The sequence below is a fragment of the Mesoplodon densirostris genome, chromosome 12 (genome assembly GCF_025265405.1).
Source record: "Mesoplodon densirostris isolate mMesDen1 chromosome 12, mMesDen1 primary haplotype, whole genome shotgun sequence".
NCBI lineage: Eukaryota > Metazoa > Chordata > Mammalia > Artiodactyla > Ziphiidae > Mesoplodon > Mesoplodon densirostris.
Window position 1 is genome coordinate 51,857,101 of NC_082672.1, and position 21,916 is coordinate 51,879,016.

Below are 21,916 nucleotides of genomic sequence, written 5' to 3' on the forward strand. Positions count from 1 at the left end.
AAAGCAGATGTGTATTTGCATTACATAAGTTCAGTGTAGCAAATGTACTGAGTACCTATTAAGGCCAGGTACTTCTGAGTATACAAATATAAACAGGACACAGTTCACATTCTCCATGAGGTTATCACCTCATGGGAGTGGGGGGTGGTGAATAAGAGACACATTCTAGTTACTTTAAGGAAGAGTGAGGTAAAACAGAGGAAACTGCCATTTAAGATAGCAAGTTGAATGCATGATTAGATCTGCTTCTTCCTGAAATCTCACCAGAATGACAGTAAAAGGATTTTTTTTTTTTAAAGACACACAAGGACATAGACAACAGGAGGGAAGAAAACAAAATAAGAATATTGGAAGCTGGAAAGCAGATGGACTAATGATAACTGACTTAGCAGAACCAAGAAAATTGAATCCTAAGCCTGCAGTGGGAGGGAAAAAAAAAAACAAGTGAATTACATTATAGAACTCTCAAATAACCCAGGCAGTGGGGGTCCTCAGGTATCTCTGAAAACGTAGGTGGAGGAGCTAAAAAGAAGATGCTATTTGGAAGTTTGTTTACAATACCCTCCCTACAACTCTGTCTCACTCTGATGCCATCAGAATAGCCCTCAAGTTCTGATCTCTGGAGAAAGTGAAACAGAGGAAGTCTGGACCAAGAGGCACAAGCATATTTGAGGGCAGGAGTGTTTTACTAAAAATAGGGCAATTAAATAAAGGTTTACTAACAGAATGCAAAGACTGACAGTCTTTTTCCACTGCTAGGATCTCAGAATGCTGGCAGCCAGATAGCATATTGGCAAGTCTTTTCTGAAGAGCGTGATCTGCACAAGAGAAAAGATCTAAAATATTTATGTTTTCAGTTCTTTGTTTTGGGTGACCATTCTGTGCATTGTAAGATGTTTAGTAGTCCTGGTCTCTACACACTAGATACTAGCAACACCCCTCTCCCTGTTGTAACAACCAAAAATGTCTCTAAACACTGCCAATGTCCCCAGTGGAGGAGGATAAATTGTCCCCAGTTGATAACCACTGGCCTATAGTGATCCCTACAGTCAAAAAGCCCTTTCCAAGAGCCTCCATTCAGCTTTGTAGTGCCTCTCTCTTAAATATAAGCAGAAAGAGCCAAAGTTCACCAGAAATCCAAGGAAAAATGAAGAAAAAAGCAGCTTGGAGGAACCAGGCTATGAGGAAGAAGAAAACTTTAAAGAGAGCATAGCATATAGCATCTATAAAAAAAGAACTACTGGAAATTAAAAATGTAGCAGCAGAAATGAAAACTTAGAAGAAGCACTGGAAAACAAAGGTAATGAAATCTCCAGAAAGTAGGGTAAAAAGATACAGAAATGGAAAAATAGGAGACGACATAGAAGATGAGAAAATTAAAGTAACAGCCTAGGGGGACTATATTAGGAAGCAGCTTAAGTTGTTATAACAAAGAGACTCCAATATATAGTGGCTTAAATAGCAAAGAAGTTTATTTCTCTGTAGCCTAGGGTAGGTAAATGGCTCTGCTTTATGACCAGCTGGCTCTGTCATGCCAAACATGTTACATCCATATCCATCCCTGTAGCCAGGGCTGCTGTTTCAGTTGTTAACATTCCCTAACTAGCAGGAAGGAGGTCAATAAAAGTCAAAACTTAAAGATATGACTCATAAGGTACATGTATCACTTCTGTTCACATCTAGCTGCAAGGGAGGCTGGGGGATGATCAGTCCTGCCTATGCTGTCAAAACTCAGGAGAGAGTTTAAAAGGAAGAAGAGGATGAATATTGAAGGAAGTTGAGCAATTTCCTCGATAAAGTCTAACATCCAAATAAAAGGAGATCCAAAGAAAGAGAAAGAGAAAATAGTGGGGAGAAAATCAGCAAATAAATATATATTAAGATGACTAGGTTTTCCTGGGGTAAAAAGCAATCCCTAAATCTTAGTAGCTTATAAAAACAAAGGTTTATTTCTCATTCAAGTTGCACGTCCATCACAAGTCAGTCAGCTGGGAGTTCTGTTCCGTGCTTTCTCACTTAGGCCAACAGAATTTCCATCATTTAGAAAAGTGTTAGTCATTGTGATGGCGGGTGGGTGGGACCCCTGGTGAATCATACACTCATCTCTAAAGCTTCCACCTGTCATTCTTGTTCACATTCTACTGGCCAAATTAAGTCAAATGGCTAACCTAACTTCAAGTCAGGGCAAACTTCAAGGGCACAGCAAAATGCAATCCTATTATGGGCACAGGAGAAACACTGGAAATATTTAGTAAAAAATATTAATGACTACCACAGCTCACCTAAATAACTGGTTCACTCTCCTTCCTGCAAGCAAAATATACTCATTCCCCCTCCAAGGGAAACAGCTCCGAAGTCCCATGCTGTCATTGTATAAAGCTCAAAGTCTAGACTCTTTGTTTAAGTCTAGACTCACTTCTTTGGGTGACATGTGGTAGTCTCTATAGCAGGTTCAAATGTGGCTCTTCTGGGTCCAGAGACCTACAAACTAAAAAGCTAACTTATCTGGCCTCATATACCAATACATGGTGGTAGAACAGGATCAGTATAAGCTTATAAATAGGAAGAATGGAGACATAGAGCAGACAGTAGGCCACTGCAAAAATGTAATAAAACAGTGGTTTCCAAACTATTTTTTTCCCCTAGTAGAACTTAAAAAAAAAAAATCTTATGTGGAATTCCAACATGTAAAGTAGATCAAAGTAAACTGCTCTGCTTGGGGATAGGAATACTGCCTGATCTCCACCTACCCTCGACCTAGGGCTACTCTTGAGGAAACTCCATGAAATCTTTAGAGGTCATGAAGCATAGTAGAAATGAAGTCATCAAAGGATACCCAGGTTTTGTTAGGGCAAAGAGGAAGAGAAAATATTGAGGGAAAGGGAGATTATGGACGATAGACTGTGACTTCCAAATGACCCAGTGGAATGATTTGGGAAGGTGGGAAGCCATGGGAAACTGGGTCAGGTGAGGAGATGTATAAGGTGGTATGTGCTCTCTCTTTTCATCGTACTGGATTAAGCAATGCCCCAACAATTTTAAGCTCAGCCTTTATGCTGCTCTATGCTTTCACCTGAACAGCTGACCATTGCTGAAGAGAACACATAATTAGGCCGACTGGTCAAACCTTAAAATTGTGTCCACAAATCTCAAATAGGCATTCAATATTGGCTGGCAATCTTGTCACACTTACCTAATATGTTCACTTTCTCACTATCTAAAACAATTATTTCACCTTCTTTTCAAGCCTTGAGCTTCTTATACTCCACCCTCTCCAAATGAAATCATCTTTCAATAAATATTTATTGAGCATCTATTAAGTGCCAAGCACTGTTCTAAGTACTAGAGATAGAGCAGTGGAACAACAACAACAAAAATCCAGTGGAAGGAGATAGAAAATAAACAAATATATAGAACTTTGTATAGTATTAAGGGCTATGGAGAAGAATAAAGCCAGTTGGGGGAAAAAGCATGTTGTTGGGAGTGGCAGATCATGTAGATTCTTCTAGGACATAGTAAAGACTTTGCCTTTAACTTTGAGTGAGATGTATAGCCACTGGTGTGGTCAGAGCATAAGGGATGATATAACCCAACTGAGGCTTTGAAAGGATCACTTTGCCTGAATGGTTGAGTAGACCACAGGGGAGAAAGACTGTTAGCAGGGAGACTGGTTATTGGCCTTGATCTCTGAGCTCTTCTGATCATCTTTTTTTTTTTTTTTTTTTTTTTTTCTTTTTGCGGTATGCGGGCCTCTCACTGTTGTGGCCTCTCCCGTTGCGGAGCACAGGCTCCGGACGCGCAGGCCCAGCGGCCATGGCTCACGGGCCCAGCCGCTCCGCGGCATATGGGATCCTCCCAGATCGGGGCACGAACCCGTATCCCCTGCATCGGCAGGCGGACTCTCAACCACTGCGCCACCAGGGAGGCCCTTCTGATCATCTTTGACTACCTTCTTGCCTTATATCCTTAGTTTTCCTCCATTCTACATATTTTGAAGGAAAGAACTGTCAAAATACAATTTTCAAAAAGATAAAAACATGACTCTCATACAAATATAGAATAAAAATGTGTCAAGTATTTATTAGCTCATTAATGTTTCTCAAACTGAATAAAGGCACTGAAAAACAGAAAGAATATTGCTAGGTTAGATGCAAAATGTGCTAATGTCCCTTAGGGTAATCAAACCATAATCTTTGGGGTTATCTTTCCTAGCAGAGAGAAATCTACACATTAACATGTAACTTCATAGTGCCTGAGCTCTAATTAAATAGTAAAGAGCCAAACACAGGTTCATTCTCCTAGACTTGAAAATTAAGTAATACTTGCTTGCCCCAGTGTACTGACTCTTTTGCTTTACTTCTAAATTTGGGGTAAATTTTCTTTAAAAATTTCCATGAAGACAAATTTTTTAAAAGTCTCATAGATAGTCTTGATTCACATTTTTAACTTACTAGAGGAATCTGGGATGGTACTAAGGTCAATTTCTCTTCTTCTCTGGGTTTCTTGCCTTTTTTCTTTAAGCTCTGTCATTTGCTGTTGCACTAATGTATGTAAGAGATGCAAAGTACCTGCATTTAGGCAGTGGCGTTCCTTTGGTTATTAGGTTTACACTCAGAACGAGACCTTTTCTTGATCCTATTCTGATATTCCAGGGCTATTATGTATATCATCTATGAAAATAATCTTCTTCAACAATCATTAATTAATCAGTGTCTCAATCTCTGGTTGACTTACTTTACCTCCAGGGATTCAACCACCACAATGATTCCCAATTCTAAATCTCTAACCTAGGCCACTCTACTATATACCAGATCTGTAATTTAAAATGCTCCCTGGGTATCTCTATCAGAAGCATCCTAAACTGACAATTCCAGTTGAATTCATTGTTTCTATTCCAGTCCAAATGTATTCCACTCTTCCAATATTTCTACTCTATTCCTGTCCATGGCACCACCATTTACCCAGTTATCTAAACTTGTAAACTTCGAGTCATCACTGGTTCACATGCCCATATCTACATAACCATCAATTCTCGTTCTTCTCTATCATAACTATCTCTTTAATCTAATCCCTCTTCTCTCCCACTTCCACCTCAGCCTCCTTTAGGCTTTTAATGTAGTTACTTTAATTAGGCTTTAGTCTTAGTACCGTAAAAAAAAAAAAAAATCTCCACTGCTGTGAGTGTTCTCTTCCTAAAATGCCTGCATGATTATATCATTGTCCTGCTTAAATCTTTTAATAGTTCCCCATTGCCTACAGGATAAAACTTAAGCTTTTTAGCATAGAAAGTACCAAGTGGGCAGATTGCTTTTAGGACCATCCCTATAATCTCCATCAGTAACCCTAATAAACATAAGCTCTAAGTAAAAATAGTGTGCTTGCCATGCAGATTCTGCTTTAAGACAAGCTCTCCAGTCTTTCCTTCTATCTAGACTGCTGCCACTCACTCCTCTGATAGAGACATTCTAGAGTTGCCACTGGGTGAATTCCTATTCATTCTATAAAACCTCACTCGAAAATCACCTCCTCTTTGAAAAGGTTTCTGACTCTTCTCCAAACCCCTAGGCACAGTTATTTCAATATTTAATGCTCCTAAAACACCTCCACATTACCGCCTTTAATATTTAACTTTATTGTACACAATTTGATTTTATGTCCTATTCTTTGTGAGCACAATGGTGTTCTAGTGATCTTTGTTTATTCTAGTGCATACCACAATAAATTACTGTTTCTTTGTTTTGCTTTGTTTTTTGTGTCACATGTTCTAAGGTAAGTGAGATAAAAAGCAATTTAATGTAATTCTTAAACTTGTAGGAAGGAATTTTTATTTGGGTTTATTTTAAATCTATGGTTCTTAATCTTTTGGATCACAGACCCCTATTAAAAACTATGATGAGGGCTTCCCTGGTGGCGCAGTGCTTAAGAGTCCGCCTGCCGATGCAGGGGACACGGGTTCGTGCCCCGGTCCGGGAGGATCCGACATGCCACGGAGCGGCTAGGCCCGTGAGCCATGGCCACTGAGCCTGCGGGTCCGGAGCCTGTGCTCCGCAACGGGAGAGGCCACAACAGTGAGAGGCCCGCGTACCGCAAAAAAAAAACCTATGATGAAAATTATGTCATTCTTCTCAGAAAGATATACATACGTACAATATTCTATGAAAAAGTTGTGTAGGATTCACAAATGCCCTGAATTCACTGATAGCTGACAAGTTAAGAAACTATCTTTTCATTTCTATTAATTTTTGAGTAAGAATAATATTCACATGGAACAAAAATTTAAAAGTAATAAAGTTTACAATGAACAGTCTCTCTTCTAGCCCTGTTCCCATACTACTCAATTCAATTCCTCTTCTATCAAAGTGACCACACTTAGTGTATCCTTCTGGAGACAGTCTATGCATATGTATGCATGAGCATTAAAAATTCTTTTTCTTGGCACTTTCCTTTTTTCCATTTAATTTATGTTGGCAATTGTTCCACATTGGGTACATAAGATGTCAAATGCCCAGAATTCTATTGCATTGCTGTACCCTAAATTTTTTACAATGTATTTTAAATTCTTTTTTTTTTTTTTTTTTTCTTTTTTGCGGTATGTGGGCCTCTCACTGTTGTGGCCTCTCCCGTTGCGGAGCACAGGCTCCGGATGCGCAGGCCCAGCGGCCATGGCTCACGGGCCCAGCCGCTCCGCGGCATATGGGATCCTCCCAGACCGGGGCACGAACCCGTATCCCCTGCATCGGCAGGCGGACTCTTAACCACTTGCGCCACCAGGGAGGCCCTGTATTTTAAATTTTGAAACAATTTCAAGCTTACAAAAAAGTTGGAAGCACAGTACAAATCATTTCTTTCCAGAACCAACTGAAAGTTGCTGAATCAAAAGGACAATGAGATATCACCTCACGCTGGTCAGAATGGCTACCATCAAAAAATCTAAAAATGATAAATGCTGGAGAGGGTGTGGAGAAAAGAGAACCCTCTTACACTGTTGGTGGGAATGTAAATTGGTGCAGCCACTATGGAAAAAAGTATGGAGGTTCCTTAAAAAACTAAAAATAGAGCTACCATATGATCCAGCAATCCCACTCCTGGGCATATATCCAGAAAAGATGAAAAACTCTAATTTGAAAAGGTACATGCACCCCAGTGTTCACAGCAGCACTATTTACAATAGCCAAGACATGGAAGCAACCTAAGCGTCCACTGACAGATGAATGGCTAAAGAAGATGTGGTACATATATACAATGGAATACTACTCAGCCATAAAAAGAATGAAATATTGCCATTTGCAGCAACATGGATGTACCTAGAGAACATCATACTAAGTGAGGTAAGTCAGACAAAGACAAATATTATATGATATCACTTACATGTGGAATCTAAAAAAATAATACAAATGAATGTATATACAATGCATAAACAGACTCACAGACAGAAAACAAACTTATGGTTACCAAAGGGGAAAGGGAGGGGGAGAAGGATAAATTAGGAGTATGGGATTAATAGATACACACTACTGTATAATAGATAAGCAACTGTATAATAGATAAGCAACAAGGATTTACTGTCTAACACAGGGAATAATATTCAATATCTTGTAATAACCTATAATGGAAAATAATCTGAAAAAAAAAATATGACTGAATCACTTTGCTGTACATCTGAAACTAACACAATATTGTAAATCAACTATACCTCAAAAAAAAAGTAAGTTGCTGACCTGATGTCCTATCACCCCTGAATGCTTTCCTGTGTATTTTATATTTACAAATAAAACTCTTGCATAACCACAATACAATTATAAAAATCAGAAAATTAACATTATACATTACTACCTTCTAATTCTCAGATCCCATTCAAATTTCGCTAGTTGTCTGAATAATGTCCTTTGCGTCAGGTGCAATTCCTCAATCTTTTCTTGACTCTTGTAGACATAACACTATAGATTATAAGCTAGATATTTTGCAGAATGAAACAACTTGATTTATCTGATGTTTTCTCATGATTAGAATCAGTTTATGCATCTTTGGTAGGAATATAATAGAATTGGTGCTATGTTCTTCTAACTGCATTCTATCAGGTGGCATACAATTTCTATTTGTCCCATTATGATGACATTCATGTTGATCATTTGATTAATGTGGGATCTGACAGACTTCTCCACTATAAATTTACTCATTTTTTCCATTTATAATTAAAACATTTTTTTAGCAGATGACTTTGAAAATATGTAAATATTTTAATCCCCATGAAACATTCAGCTTATTCATTTATTTAAATATATCACTATAGGTTCATGCTTTCCTGTTTTATTCTATGGTTTACGACCCATTAACCAACATTATTTATTTTGATGCTCAAATTGTTCCAGATTTGGCCAGTGGGAGCCTAGTTAAGCTGGCTTCTGTGTATTCTTGACACGTCCCCATCATTCTTTCAGCACTTCCTTACTTTCTGGTACAAAAAGATGATCCAGGCTAAACTTCTGCTTTTCCTACCCCAGTGGTAGAATTGGCTATTTCTCTAAGGATTCTTGGTTCCTTTTAGTGGAGAATGACATTTAGAAGCCACAATCTAGTTCTATATGTATTTGCAGCCACTAATAATACATACATTGCTAATTCTAATCCAACACTACAGAGTTCATTCTACTTTTCTCCCTTTTCATATTTGTAACTCCCTTCTTGGACAATGAGAAACCAGACTCCCATTATCCTTAATATATTTACCTATTTGGTCAATCCTTCTGAAGATAAGCAAACTCCCAGTCACTGCTGTACCCTCCCTTACAGGGAAACCCTTCTTACCCAACTCAGGATCCAATACCCTGCATCAGGATCCCCCCACCCCCACCCCGGTCATGTCTTCCTCTTCTTCCCTGTGCTCTGACACCCCTCTCTGGGCCTCTGACACCCCCACCCCACCAAGCATGGATGCCAACCTTACGCTACTTGATCTAACAGCTTTAGGATGGAATTGCTCCAGGAAGGGAAGTTTGAAATTGAGTGGTTTGTCCAGGATTTTCCAGGTTTTTGCATTGGATGCAGGTTTGTGCTGCACTCCAGGAACTCCTTCAGTCCTAAGGAAACCTGGACATTAGCCACCCCAGTAAAATAAGTTTTCTTAATTTTCTCAAATGTCATCCTATAACTTTTAGGTCTTTCTACATGTTAGAATTACCATTCTTTAGGAGTTCTTTAGGAACCATTATGAGTAAATTATTAAACCTCCGTGGAAAGTAATATAGCACAATCAACAACATCACAAATGCACATACTCTCTGACCCAGCAAGTCTACTGGTAGGAATTTATCTTAAACATATACCAACCTTGTATGGATATGATTATTACCTGCAATATTGTTTGCAATAGTAAAAGAATAAAGAGGCATGTTAAAGAAATTATGGGCCTTTTCTCCCTTCCCATTAGGAACACGAAACAATAATCAAACAGACTGGCTAAAAAAGTAACTCTACCAACTCCCAGAAACATAAATTAGCACCATAAGATGAATAGGAATTAGTACAGTAGCTCTGCAATTTACAAGGCAAAAACGAAAGCGGGATGACACAAAACAGCCAGGAAATAATTTTTCTACCAAATTTGTTAGCAGATACTTGTCAGAAAACCGTTTTCCAGGTCATTAGCTAAATTCTTTTTACAGCCCAGTAGTGGTATCAGGACGCTTTTCAGAGTGTCCCCAAAGATTGCCCTGGGCTTGTCAGAAACTGGATAGGAGTTTGAAATTGAGCGCTTTGGCAAGGATTTTCCAGGTTTTTGCACTGGGATACAGGCTTGGGCTGCACCCCAGGAACCCCTTCAGTCGCAAGGAAACCTGGACATTAGCCACCCAAGGACCAGGCTACACAGTGAGCGAACTTAGACCTGCGCTGTCCGACACAGCACCGCTCGCCAGATAGGGCTATTTACATTCACATTAAATACAGTTAAAAATTCAGTTCCCCGGTGGCAGTAGCCACATTACGAGTGTTCCACAGCCGCAAGTGGCTAGTGGCTACTGTATGAGCGCAGATACAGAATTCCATCACCTCAGGAAGTCTATCGGACAGCGCTGATACAGCTGAGTTTAAAAAAAAAAAAAAAAGCTTGTAAGCCGCTAGGCTCCACTATCAAAAATAATCAACACACGTCATTACTCTTTCCAAATATTTTGAGGGGGTAAATTATGCTAAGAAATACCAAGTAAAAAAACCTGCCAAGGCACGTGCCAGCAGGCTTTCTCGGGGAACTCACTCGTAATTCCCACGGCGGAGGCCGTCCGTCTTTCTGTGGCACATAACTCCTCAGACTTCTGGAACTCGGCGAACTGCTAAAGAGGTGGGCAACCGAGGGCAAGACTCCCGAAATTTAACTGCTCAAAGCGGCCGACTCCTGTATTCATAGGGCAGGCGAGCCTCAGCTCGGGCCTCCACAGCTGACGCCGCCCGGGTCTCGCACGCCCCTTGATCAGGCGCTTGGCACAGGCTGGGAACGCGAAACCGCCCCTCTGTGCGCGCTCCCGCACGCGCTCCGGCCCGCGGCGCGAGAGGCTCTCTGCAGCCAATGGGGCGGGGCGCCGCGCGCCGGAGGCGGGGCCGTGACGCGCGCTCCTCGTGACCCTGCTCGCGGCCTGCGCCCAAGGAAGCCGGAAGCGGCAGCTGTCCGTAGCACCGACTAGGGGCGGAGAGGTGGAGGTCTGCGCCTTGGGGTTCGTGAACCCCGCGATGGACCCGGACCGGACAGTCGCGCGGCGGAGGTCATCGTTGCTGCTGCTGCGGCTGCTGCTGGTGGCGCTGCTGTGGTCGGGGCTGGCTCTGGGCACCTTCTCCTTGGGCAGCAGTCCCCACCGGGTCCTCCACGACCTCCTGTCGGAGGAGCAGTTGCTGAAGGTGGAGGACTTGTCCCTGGCTCTACTGCAGGGCGGAAGGATGGGGCCACTGTCACTACCCCCAGACTTGCCGGATCTGGATCCCGAGTGCCGGGAGCTGCTGTTGGACTTCGCCAACAGTAGCGCAGAGCTGACCGGGTGTCTGGTGCGCGGCGCCCGGCCGGTGCGCCTCTGTCAGACCTGCTATCCCCTCTTCCAACAGGTCGCCAGCAAGATGGACAACATCAGCCGAGCCGTGGGGGTGGGTAGAAGGCACACCCGGGACCTCTGGCGTGGATTGTTGGAAAGGGAGGAGGATGGAATGATGGTTAACTCGGGGTGGGGGGGGCGGTGCTCAGTTTCCCCTTTTGTGAGAAAAGGAGGTTGGATTGGGACTGTGGAGTTAGGGGCATCAGAAAAGTGGGTGGCATTATGGGGCTTGGGGTTTGGATTTTTGCTTCCATGGCTGCTGTTGGGCATCTTTGGGTACATATTTGCAGATAGGTATGACTAGTTTTCTTGGGGCTTCTGCACTCCAACTCTACCTTTTGTCACCTCTTTCCCCCCAGTCTGCCACAGCTTCTTCCCATCTCCACCTGGAGTTCCCAGGAAGGACTTTCCTGAAACCCCAGGTGGAGTGGGGAAACTATAGTGTGCTGGTGGTAAGGAGCTTGAGCTTTGTAGCCAGGCATTTTCAGATCCACCACTTTCTAGCAGTTTGACCTTGGATTAATTATCTTGGAGTTTCCTCCTCTATAGAGTGGAGAAAAACCGCTGCCAGGTGTGACTGTTAAAAAAAATAAAAAGAGATAATGCATGAGAGTTCATTTTAGTCATTAATACAGTCTGGAGCCATTCTGCCAGGAGACCAGTTCTTCTCTGCTTATTAAAGGTGAACTCTGGGCAAGTTATATTCTCTGTAACTGTTGTCTCATCTGTAAGATGGGGGTGAGAGGAACTCTTAGAAAACTATTACTACACATAGTAACAGTTCTCAGTAAATGGGAACTAAAATTTTACAAAATGGTAAATCTGCCCTCCACTCTTGGTACTCTTCGAGCTCTTCTGGTCATGTGGTTGGTGCTGTGAGGGTCTTAATTGAAAGAAAGAGAAAGAAAGAAAGGAAGGGAGGGAGGAAGGAAGGCAGGCAGCCACAGAGACATGTCCTTGTTCCTAAGTACCTTATAGGATCTCGAGTAGGAAAGGATTAGAGTGTCAGGGCTGGTGGGAGTCATGAGGTATGGGCTGGATATGCCTTGTAGAGGAAAAACAGGAGAAATGACTTTGCGATTATGGAGTGGAAAGTTCCTCTTGTACTGGGAAAAAAAGTCTCATGAAAATGTGGTTGGAATTATTTCATAAATCATAGTTGATTTGACAAAATATAAACATATATAGTTGCATCCTACTTTGTCAGCCTGATATTACTTGACATAAATATGTATTTTTTACAAAAATAGGGAATTTATTTGCATTAAATAAATTCTGTGGCCAGTCTCTGTAAAGAGCTACTTTTCAAGGTACTTTAAGTAAATGTAGACCTACATGCAGTATTTTTCAGGCATACTTCTACTGGGTATAGCAAGGGATATATATATATATATGTGTGTGTGTGTGTGTGTGTGTGTGTATGTATATATATATACACACATATATATATATATATAGTATATCTCACCATGATTTTAAAGTAAAACACCAAAGACTTGTCCCTGTCAACTACAGCAGGATATGATATGGCATCATATTCTGTTTTAAGCAATTAGGTGCATTGTCCTGTGGCCAGAATGACCGTGAGTCCTGAAGCAAAGCTTGGATCTTTTGAGGCAGCAAACACATTGCTCATTTGTGTAGTTTCTGTGGAATTAAGAAGAGGTTAAAAAATTACCCCAAACTCTGGTGGCACAGTGATATGGGCATCTGTGGGCCAATTATGGGCCTATTTGTATATGAATTTCCACATGAATTCCCTACTGCCTACAGGAGTCTTCCCAGTGTGGAGACGGCAGAAACTTGCTTCCTCTGCTTTGTGTCTGATTCTACCAGTGACCTGTGCACCCAGCTCACCTCACTGTTATGTGAAGGAACGGGGTAAAGAGACAAAAAGAGGCAGAAGCCCCTTTCCCCAATCCATATTTCCTCTCCAACTCATCCTAGATCTTGCCTCCCCCCCACCCCCTTTCCTCAGTAGAGCTGGATGTGGTAGCTCAAAAGCATGATTTCTGCAGTTGTGAGGTACTTCGTGGATTTTATAGGCCTTTTCACATTGGCCTGGGAATTGAACCGGTATGTGTAATAATGAACCTATGGAAAATTATGTCTGAGTTTCTCAGGAGTGAACTTAAAGGAATCAGTTGTCCTTTGTGTGTGTGTGGCAGGAAATTGTTTCTGGAGAGTAATGTATTTTCTTTGACTCACATAGACTCAGTCTTTCATTTAAATCAGCTTAATTAGCAAGCACATGCTATTCTTAAATATTGGGCTGGTTAAAGGGTATTTGAAGGAAAAGAAGGGTAAAGTCCAGGCCTTAAACTATCAGTGTACTTGGGGAAATAAAAATCTATACTGAGAAAAAGAAAAAGGGAAAAAATCATCAACGTGAATGTTATAAATTGTACAATAGGATTTTAGAACAAAAGAGTGAAGGAGATGCTGAATTAAAGGAGGGAACAGGGCTTCCCTGGTGGCGCAATGGTTGAGAGTCCGCCTGCCGATGCAGGGGACACGGGTTCATGCCCCGGTCCAGGAGGATCCCACATGCCGCGGAGTGGCTGGGCCCGTGAGCCATGGCCGCTGAGCCTGCGCGTCCGGAGCCTGTGCTCCGCAACGGGAGAGGCCACAACAGTGAGAGGCTCATGTACTGCAAAAAAAAAAAAAAAAAAAAAAAAAGAGGGAACAGAGCAAGGTGGGGTTAATCAGAGAATACCTACAAGCGGAATTATGAACAAGACGTTCTTTCTCACCTCTTTAGGGTGAATCCATGTCCATGGATTGATTGAGAGAGGAAGGGAGTATAACAAGGAGAAAGATAATCAAAGGTAGAAATTAGCAAGCTATTTCTGTGGTACAGCAAGCTGATTCGTTTAACTGCAATAGAGTTATCTGATGAGAATTCTATTTTCTAGTCACTTCCTCTTGGAATTACTGGGTCAAGGACTCCATATAGTTTTATTATCTTAAGGTAAAGAATACAGTGATTTGTGAAACCTGAATAGTAGAATTGACGGATTCCCTCTTATTTAGAGTCATACTTTCTTCTTTAATTTAAACTGAATAGAGATGTAGTTTCATTGAGCTGTTCAGCATCACCAGAGTGGTTGCCAGGATGCTTTGGCCCCCCAGATTCTGAATTGCTAATCTTCATCTTATTATACTTGGTTTGTTTAAAATTTATATAAGCAGATATATATATATATATATATAACCTGTGATTGGAGGTATGTATCTGGAAGTATTCAACATAGTTTTAGTGTAGATTAATAAATTGTTAGGAATATAGGGAGAAAATTGGAACATAGCATAACGTAATCTATGTCTTTCATTGGAGATCAGAAAATGTAGTGCTTCTTATTCACTAAAAAAAAAAATTATTGAGTACCTATTATGTGCAGGGTAGTGGTAGTAACTAGGGATATAGCTGTGAATGAGCAGAGCTTGTAGTCTGGTAGGGGAAACAGCCATTAAACATATTGTTATAAAAGTAATTATTTAATTCAGGTGTGATAAGTGTTGCAAAGAGAAAATTCCCAGATGCCACCAAAGCATATAACAAGAATGCTGATCTTGAGCATTCAAGATCAGCTGGGAGTAGATAGAAGTGGTCAGTGATTAAAGCTGACACCTAAAATTTGAGAAGGTCGGGGAGGAGAGAGAATGTATACATGTTACGAAGTAGCAGGTGTGAAGACTCTGAATGGGAGTCTGGTGTGTTTGAGGACTAGAAAGAACTCAAAGCACTGTGAGCCAGGAGGAGACTAGTGATCTGAGCCTGAGGAAGTGGGCAGGTGCCAGGTCATATTACCTGTAGGGTATTACTAAGGGTTTTAGTCTTTGATTTTAAAGCAGTGTGATATTACTGAAGGGTTCAATTCTGTGAATGATATGATCCGATTTGTACTTTAAAAGGTCATTATGGCTACATGAGAGAAAATGGAGGGGACAGGGACTGGGGAGGGTAGGGGAAGAGTATGTGTGGGGAAGTGAATTAAGAGACTCTTGCAGTGATGTGAGAGATGGTGGTGGCTAGGCTACATGGGGGCCATTGTGATGGGGAGAAATGGATAGATTTCGGAGATATTTAGGAGGTAGAACTGACAAAACTTGGTGGTTAATTGAATATGGAATGTGAAGGAAAGGAACGATGATTTCCAGGGTTTTAATAAGAGCAGCTTAGTGAATAGGGTTGCTATTTACTAAGATGGAGGGAGGAACCTGTTTGGTGGGGGAAGATCATGAACTTGATATTGAACTTGTTGATTCTGAGGTGTTTGTGAGACATCTAGGTGGAGATATTGCATATGTGGTTGGATATGTATGTCTAGAGATGTGGATTGGGGATAATAGGTTTGGGAGTAGTCAGCTTAAAAGTAGTGTTTGAAACCATTGCATGATGAGTTTGAGTAAGAAGTGAGAATACATAAGAAATGCTGGGTTGAAGATTTGGTTAGAGGATAAAATATTGAAAGAGACCAAGAAAGAAGAGTCGGAGAAATTAAGAAAAATCAGGAGAATGTGCTGTCCTATAAATCAGAGAGAAGGGGAGGGGTGGTTATTTGTGTCAAATGCAGCTGATAGGACCAGAAGTGGATCTGTCAACACTGGCATTCTTGGTACCATAAGAGCCATTTTGAGGGAGCACTTGGGGGTGAGAGTAAGACGAAAGTAGATTAAATAATGAATGGAAGATGAGGAAGTGGGAATAGTGATCCTGCACAACTCAAAGTTTGGCCATAAGGAAGATATAAGAAAGAGAGGTCACTAAAGAGGAATTGAGACTCAGGGATTTTCTTTTAATTTCTTTCTGTTCCTTTGTCCCTCCAGCCCTCTGTCTCTACTTCCCTTCTTCCTTTCTTAAGATGGGAGAGACCTGAACATGTTTAAATGCTGATAGGAAGAATCCTATAGAGAGAGTGAAGATATAGGAAACAGTGGGAAAGTAAACAAGGTCAGTTTTCCTGAGAAGGCAGAGTAGTTGAGATCTAAGGCATCCACAGAAAGAGAGAGAGAGAGAGAGATGAGCCTTTGACGGGGCAGGCACGTTCTGCATTCTAACAGGAGGGTAGAAGGAGAGGTTGGGTGTAGAGGGGTAGGCAGATCAGAGTTTCAGCTTGATGGTCTCTGTTTTCACTGTCAACCAGGAGGCTAGATCTTCACTTGAGAGTAAAGGGTGAGAGGGATATCAGAGTTTCAAGGGAGAGTGGAGAAGATTGCAATAGTGGTGTTAAACAGGGGAGAATGAGCAGACAGGCAAGTGAGTAGTACAGTTTGGGATTATGGATTTATTGTGGAAATAATCTGGTGGGTTGTTTGCATTTTGCCAAATAGGCATGATGAAAGTGGATTGTTGGATTCATTGTGGTTAGGTTTCTGCTAAGTGGTTGTGACAGATTTGAGTATTAAAAGTTCTAAATATAAGCCAAAGGCCAATGTTTTTTGTCATGTGCTAGGTGTTGGGAATACAAAGATATAAGACAAAGTTTCCATCCTAAAGGAACTTTTGTCCAGATAAGGAACCTAGACATATATAGGTGGATATCATGCTTTAAGAAACTGAGCCTCGGGCTTTCCTGGTGGCGCACTGGTTGAGAGTCCGCCTGCCGATGCAGGGGACACGGGTTCGTGCCCCAGTTCGGGAAGATCCCACATGCCACGGAGCGGCTGGGACCGTGAGCCATGGCCACTGAGCCTGTGCGTCCGGAGCCTGTGCTCTGCAACAGGAGAGGCCACAACAGTGAGAGGCCCGCATACCACAAAAAAAAAAAAAAGAAAAGAAAAAAAAGAAACTGAGCCTCAGAGTGATTAAGTAACTTACCCAAGGCCATGCAGTGAAAGAGGCTGGGTTTGAATCCAAAAGGATACTACTGCCTATTTCATAGAGTTGTTACAAGGATTAAGTGAGTTATACATTTAGAGCTTTTAGAACCATTAGGTATTCAAAAGTACATCATCATTGTTGGGATTATTCATCGCCAACTTTCCATTCTCACTGTTGCTACTGTCTTCTCAGTATACATGAACTATGGAAATAGTCTATTTAGTCTCCTGCTTCGCCCTACATATTGTGACATAGACCTATGCTCTCCAAACTCTGCTTTTCATGCCATCTTCCTCAAAAATCTTAAAAAGTTTCCCACTGTGTGACTCTCATAACCCTCAAGACCCTGCATTACCTTGCCCTGACTTCTCCCTCTACTGCCTCTACTTTCATAGAGGTACCTTCCACTGGCCTCCTGAATACTCCCTGAATACTACATAACCATTCCTACTTTCACCCCTTGATCATTTTATTTACCCCATTTTAAAACCTTCTTCCCTTTCTTAGTATAGGGCTTAGTTCAAATCCTGCTTCCTCCATGAACTCTCCATATTTCTCCCAACTACTCTGATGTCTTCCTCAACTGAACTATTCCGCACATTGACCACTCATACAGCTTATTCTGTATTGATTTTTATATTTATTTATTTATTTATTTATATTTTTAATTTTTTCTTTATACAGCAGGTTCTTATTAGTCATCAGTTTTATACACATCAGTGTATACATGTCAATCCCAATCACCCAATTCATCACACCACACGCACCCCCCCTGCAGCTTTCCTCCCTTGGTGACCATACGTTTGTTCTCTACATCTGTGTCTCAATTTCTGCCCTGCAAACCGGTTCATCTGTACCATTTTTCTAGGTTCCACATATATGCGTTAATATACGATATTTGTTTTTCTCTTTCTGACTTACTTCACTCTGTATGACACTCTCCAGATCCATCCACGTCTCAACAAATGACCCAATTTCATTCCTTTTTATGGCTGAGTAATATTCCATTGTATCTATGTACCACATCTTCTTTATCCATTCATCTGTCAATGGGCATTTCGGTTGCTTCCATGACCTGGCTATTGTAAATAGTGCTGCAGTGAACACTGGGGTACAAGTGTCTTTTTTTTTTTTTTTTTTTTGCGGTACGCGGGCCTCTCACTGCTGTGGCCTCTCCCGTTGCAGAGCACAGGCTCCGGACACGCAGGCTCAGTGGCCATGGCTCACGGGCCCAGCCGCTCCGCAGCATGTGGGATCTTCCCGGACCGGGGCACAAACCCGTGTCCCCTGCATCAGCAGGTGGACTCTCAACCACTGCACCACCAGGGAAGCCCACAAGTGTCTTTTTGAATTGTGGTTTTCTCTGGGTATATGCCCAGTAGTGGGATTGCTGGATCATATGGTAATTCTATTTTAGTTTTTTAAGGAACCTCCATACTGTTCTCCATAGTGGCTGTATCAGTTTACATTCCCATCAACAGTGAAGAGGGTTCCCTTTTCTCCACACCCTCGCCAGCATTTGTTGTTTGTAGATTTTCTCATGATGCCCATTCTAACTGGTGTGAGGTGATACCTCATTGTAGTTTTGATTTGCATTTCTCTAATAATTAGTGATGTTGAGCAGCTTTTCATGTGCTTCTTGGCCATCTGTATGTCTTCTTTGGAGAAATGTCTATTTAGGTCTTCTGCCCATTTTTGGATTGGGTTGTTTGTTTTTTTAATATTGAGCTGCATGAGCTGTTTATATATTTTGGAGATTAATCCTTTTTCCATTGATTCGTTTGCAAATATTTTCTCCCATTCTGAGGGTTGTCTTTTTCTCTTGTTTATACCTTTGCTGTGCAAAAGCTTTGAAGTTTCATTAGGTCCCATTTGTTTATTTTTGTTTTTATTTCCACTACTCTAGAAGATGGATCAAAAAAGATCTTGCTGTGATTTATGTCAAACAGTGTTCTTCCTATGTTTTCCTCTAAGAGTTTTGTAGTGTCCAGTCTTACATTTAGGTCTCAAATCCATTTTGAGTTTATTTTTGTGTATGGTGTTAGGGAGTGTTCTAATTTCATTCTTTTACATGTAGCTGTCCAGTTTTCCCAGCACCGCTTATTGAAGATACAGTTATCTCCGTTGTATATCCTTGCCTCCTTTGTCATAGATTTGTTGACCATAGGTGTGTGGGTTTACCTCTGGGCGTTCTATCTTGTTCCATTGATCTATGTTTCTGTTTTTGTGCCAGTACCATATTGTCTTGATTACTGTAGGTTTGTAGTATAGTCTGAAATCAGAAAGTCTGATTCCTCCACCTCTGTTTTTTCCCCTCAAGACTGCTTTGGCTATCTGGGTCTATTGTGTCTCCATACAGATTTGAAGATTTTTTGTCCTAGTTCCATAAAAAATGCCATTGGTAATTTGATAGGGATTGCATTGAATCTGTAGATTGCTTTGGGTAGTATAGTCATTTTTATAATATTGATTCTTCCAATCCAAGAACATGGTATATCTCTCCATCTGTTGGTATCATCTTTAATTTCTTTCAAAAGTGTCTTATAGTTTTCTGCATTCAGGTCTTTTGTCTCCCTAGGTAGGTTTATTCTTAGGTATTTTATTCTTTTTGTTGCAATGGTAAATGGGAGTGTTTCCTTAATTTCTCTTTCAGATTTTTCATCATTAGTGTATAGGAATGCAAGAGATTTCTGTGCATTAATTTTGTATCCTGCAACTTTACCAAAATCATTGATCAGCTCTAGTAGTTTTCTGGTGGCATCTTTAGGATTCTCTATGTATAGTATCATGTCATCTGCAAACAGTGACAGTTTTATGTCTTCTTTTTCAATTTGTATTCCTTTTATTGCTTTTTCTTCTCTGATTGCTGAGGCTAGGACTTCCAAAACTATGTTGAATAATAGTGGTGAGAGTGGACATCCTTGTCTTGTTCCTGATCTTAAAGGAAGTGCTTTCAGTTTTTCACCATTGAGAATGATGTTTGCTGTGGGTTTGTCATATATGGCCTTTATTATGTTGAGGTAGGTTCCCTCTATGCCCACTTTCTGGAGAGTTTTCATTATAAATGGGTGTTGAATTTTGTCAAAAGCTTTTTCTGCATCTATTGAGATGATCATATGGTTTTTATTCTTCAATTTGTTAATCTGGTGTATCACATTGATTGATTTGTGTATATTGAAGAATCCTTGCATCCCTGGGATAAATCCCACTTGATCATGATGTATGATCCTTTTAATGTGTTGTTGGATTCTGTTTGCTAGTATTTTGTTGAGGATTTTTGCATCTATATTCATCAGTGATATTGGTCTGTAATTTTCTTTTTTTTGTGGTATCTTTGTCTGGTTTTGGTATCAGGGTGATGGTGGCTTCATAGAATAAGTTTGGGAGTGTTCCTTCCTCTGCAATTTTTTGGAAGAGTTTGAGAAGGATGTGTGTTAGCTCTTCTCTAAATGTTTGATAGAATTCACCTGTGAAGCCATCTGGTCCTGGACTTTTGTTTGTTGGAAGATTCTTAATCACAGTTTCAATTTCATTACTTGTGATGGGTCTGTTCATATTTTCTATTTCTTCCTGGTTCAGTCTTGGAAGATTATACCTTTCTAAGAATTTGTCCATTTCTTCCAGGTTGTCTATTTTATTGGCATAGAGTTGCTTGTAGTAGTCTCTTAGGATGCTTTGTATTTCTGCGGTGTCTGTTGTAACTTCTCCCTTTTCATTTCTAATTTTATTGATTTGAGTCCTCTCCCTCTTTTTGTTGATGAGTCTGGCTAATGGTTTATCAATTTTGTTTATCTTCACGAAGAACCAGCTTTTAGTTTTATTGATCTTTGCTATTGTTTTCTTTGTTTCTATTTCAGTTATTTCTGCTCTGATCTTTATGATTTCTTTCCTTCTGCTAACTTTGGGTTTTGTTTGTACTTCTTTCTCTAGTTCCTTTAGGTTTAAGGTTAGATTATTTATTTGAGATTTTTGTTGTTTCTTGAGGTAGGCTTGTATAGCTATAAAGTTCCCTCTTAGAACTGCTTTTGCTGTATCCCATAGGTTTTGGGTTGTCGTGTTTTTATTGTCATTTGTCTCTAGGTATTTTTTTATTTCCTCTTTGATTTCTTCAGTAATCTCTTGGTTTTAGTAATGTAGTGTTTAGCCTCCATGTGTTTGTGTTTTTTATGTATTTTCCCCTGTAATTCATTTCTAATCTCATAGCATTGTGGTCAGAAAAGATGCTTGATATGATTTCAATTTTCTTAAATTTACTGAGGCTTACTTTGTGACCCAAGATGTGATCTATCCTGGAGAATGTTCCGTGCACACTTAAGAAGACAGTGTAATCTGCCGATTTTGGATGGAATGTCCTATAAATATCAATTAAATCTATCTGGTCTATTGTGTCATTTAAAGCTTCTGTTTCCTTATTTATTTTCATTTTGGAGGATCTGTCCATTGGTGTAAGTGAGGTGTTAAAGTCCCCCACGATTATTGTGTTACTGTCGATTTCCTCTTTTACATCTGTTAGCAGTTGCCTTATGTATTGAGGTGCTCCTGTGTTGGGTGCATATATATTTTAATTGTTATATCTTCTTCTTGGATTGATCCCTTGATCATTATGTAGTATCCTTCCTTGTTTCTTGTAACATTCTTTATTTTAAAGTCTATTTTATCTGATATGAGTATTGCTACTCCAGCTTTCTTTTGATTTCCATTTGCATGGAATATCTTTTTCCATCCCATCACTTTCAGTCTGTATGTGTCCCTAGGTCTGAAGTGGGTCTCTTGTAGACAGCATATATATGGGTCTTGTTTTTGTATCCATTCAGCAAGCCTGTGTCTTTTGGTTGGAGCGTTTAATCCATTCACGTTTAAGGTAAGTATCGATATGTATGTTCCTCTGACCATTTTCTTAATTGTTTTGGGTTTGTTTTTGTAGGTCCTTTTCTTCTCTTGTGTTTCCCACTTAGAGATGTTCCTTTAGCATTTGTTGTAGAGCTGGTTTGGTGGTGCTGAATTCTCTTAGCTTTTG

At 40.6% G+C, this 21,916-nt stretch overlaps 1 protein-coding gene across 1 annotated transcript in view; it reads left to right on the top strand.

The window, feature by feature from the left end:
- Nucleotides 1–10,634: 10,634 nt before the first annotated feature.
- The window catches only part of OSTM1 (osteoclastogenesis associated transmembrane protein 1), a 39,404-nt gene continuing 28,122 nt past the window's right edge, over nucleotides 10,635–21,916 (top strand). Inside the window, exon 1 of the mRNA XM_060115155.1 lies at nucleotides 10,635–11,127. Within this exon, the coding sequence (XP_059971138.1) occupies nucleotides 10,723–11,127 (405 nt within the window). The 5' untranslated portion in view covers nucleotides 10,635–10,722. The remainder of the gene's footprint in view (nucleotides 11,128–21,916) is intronic.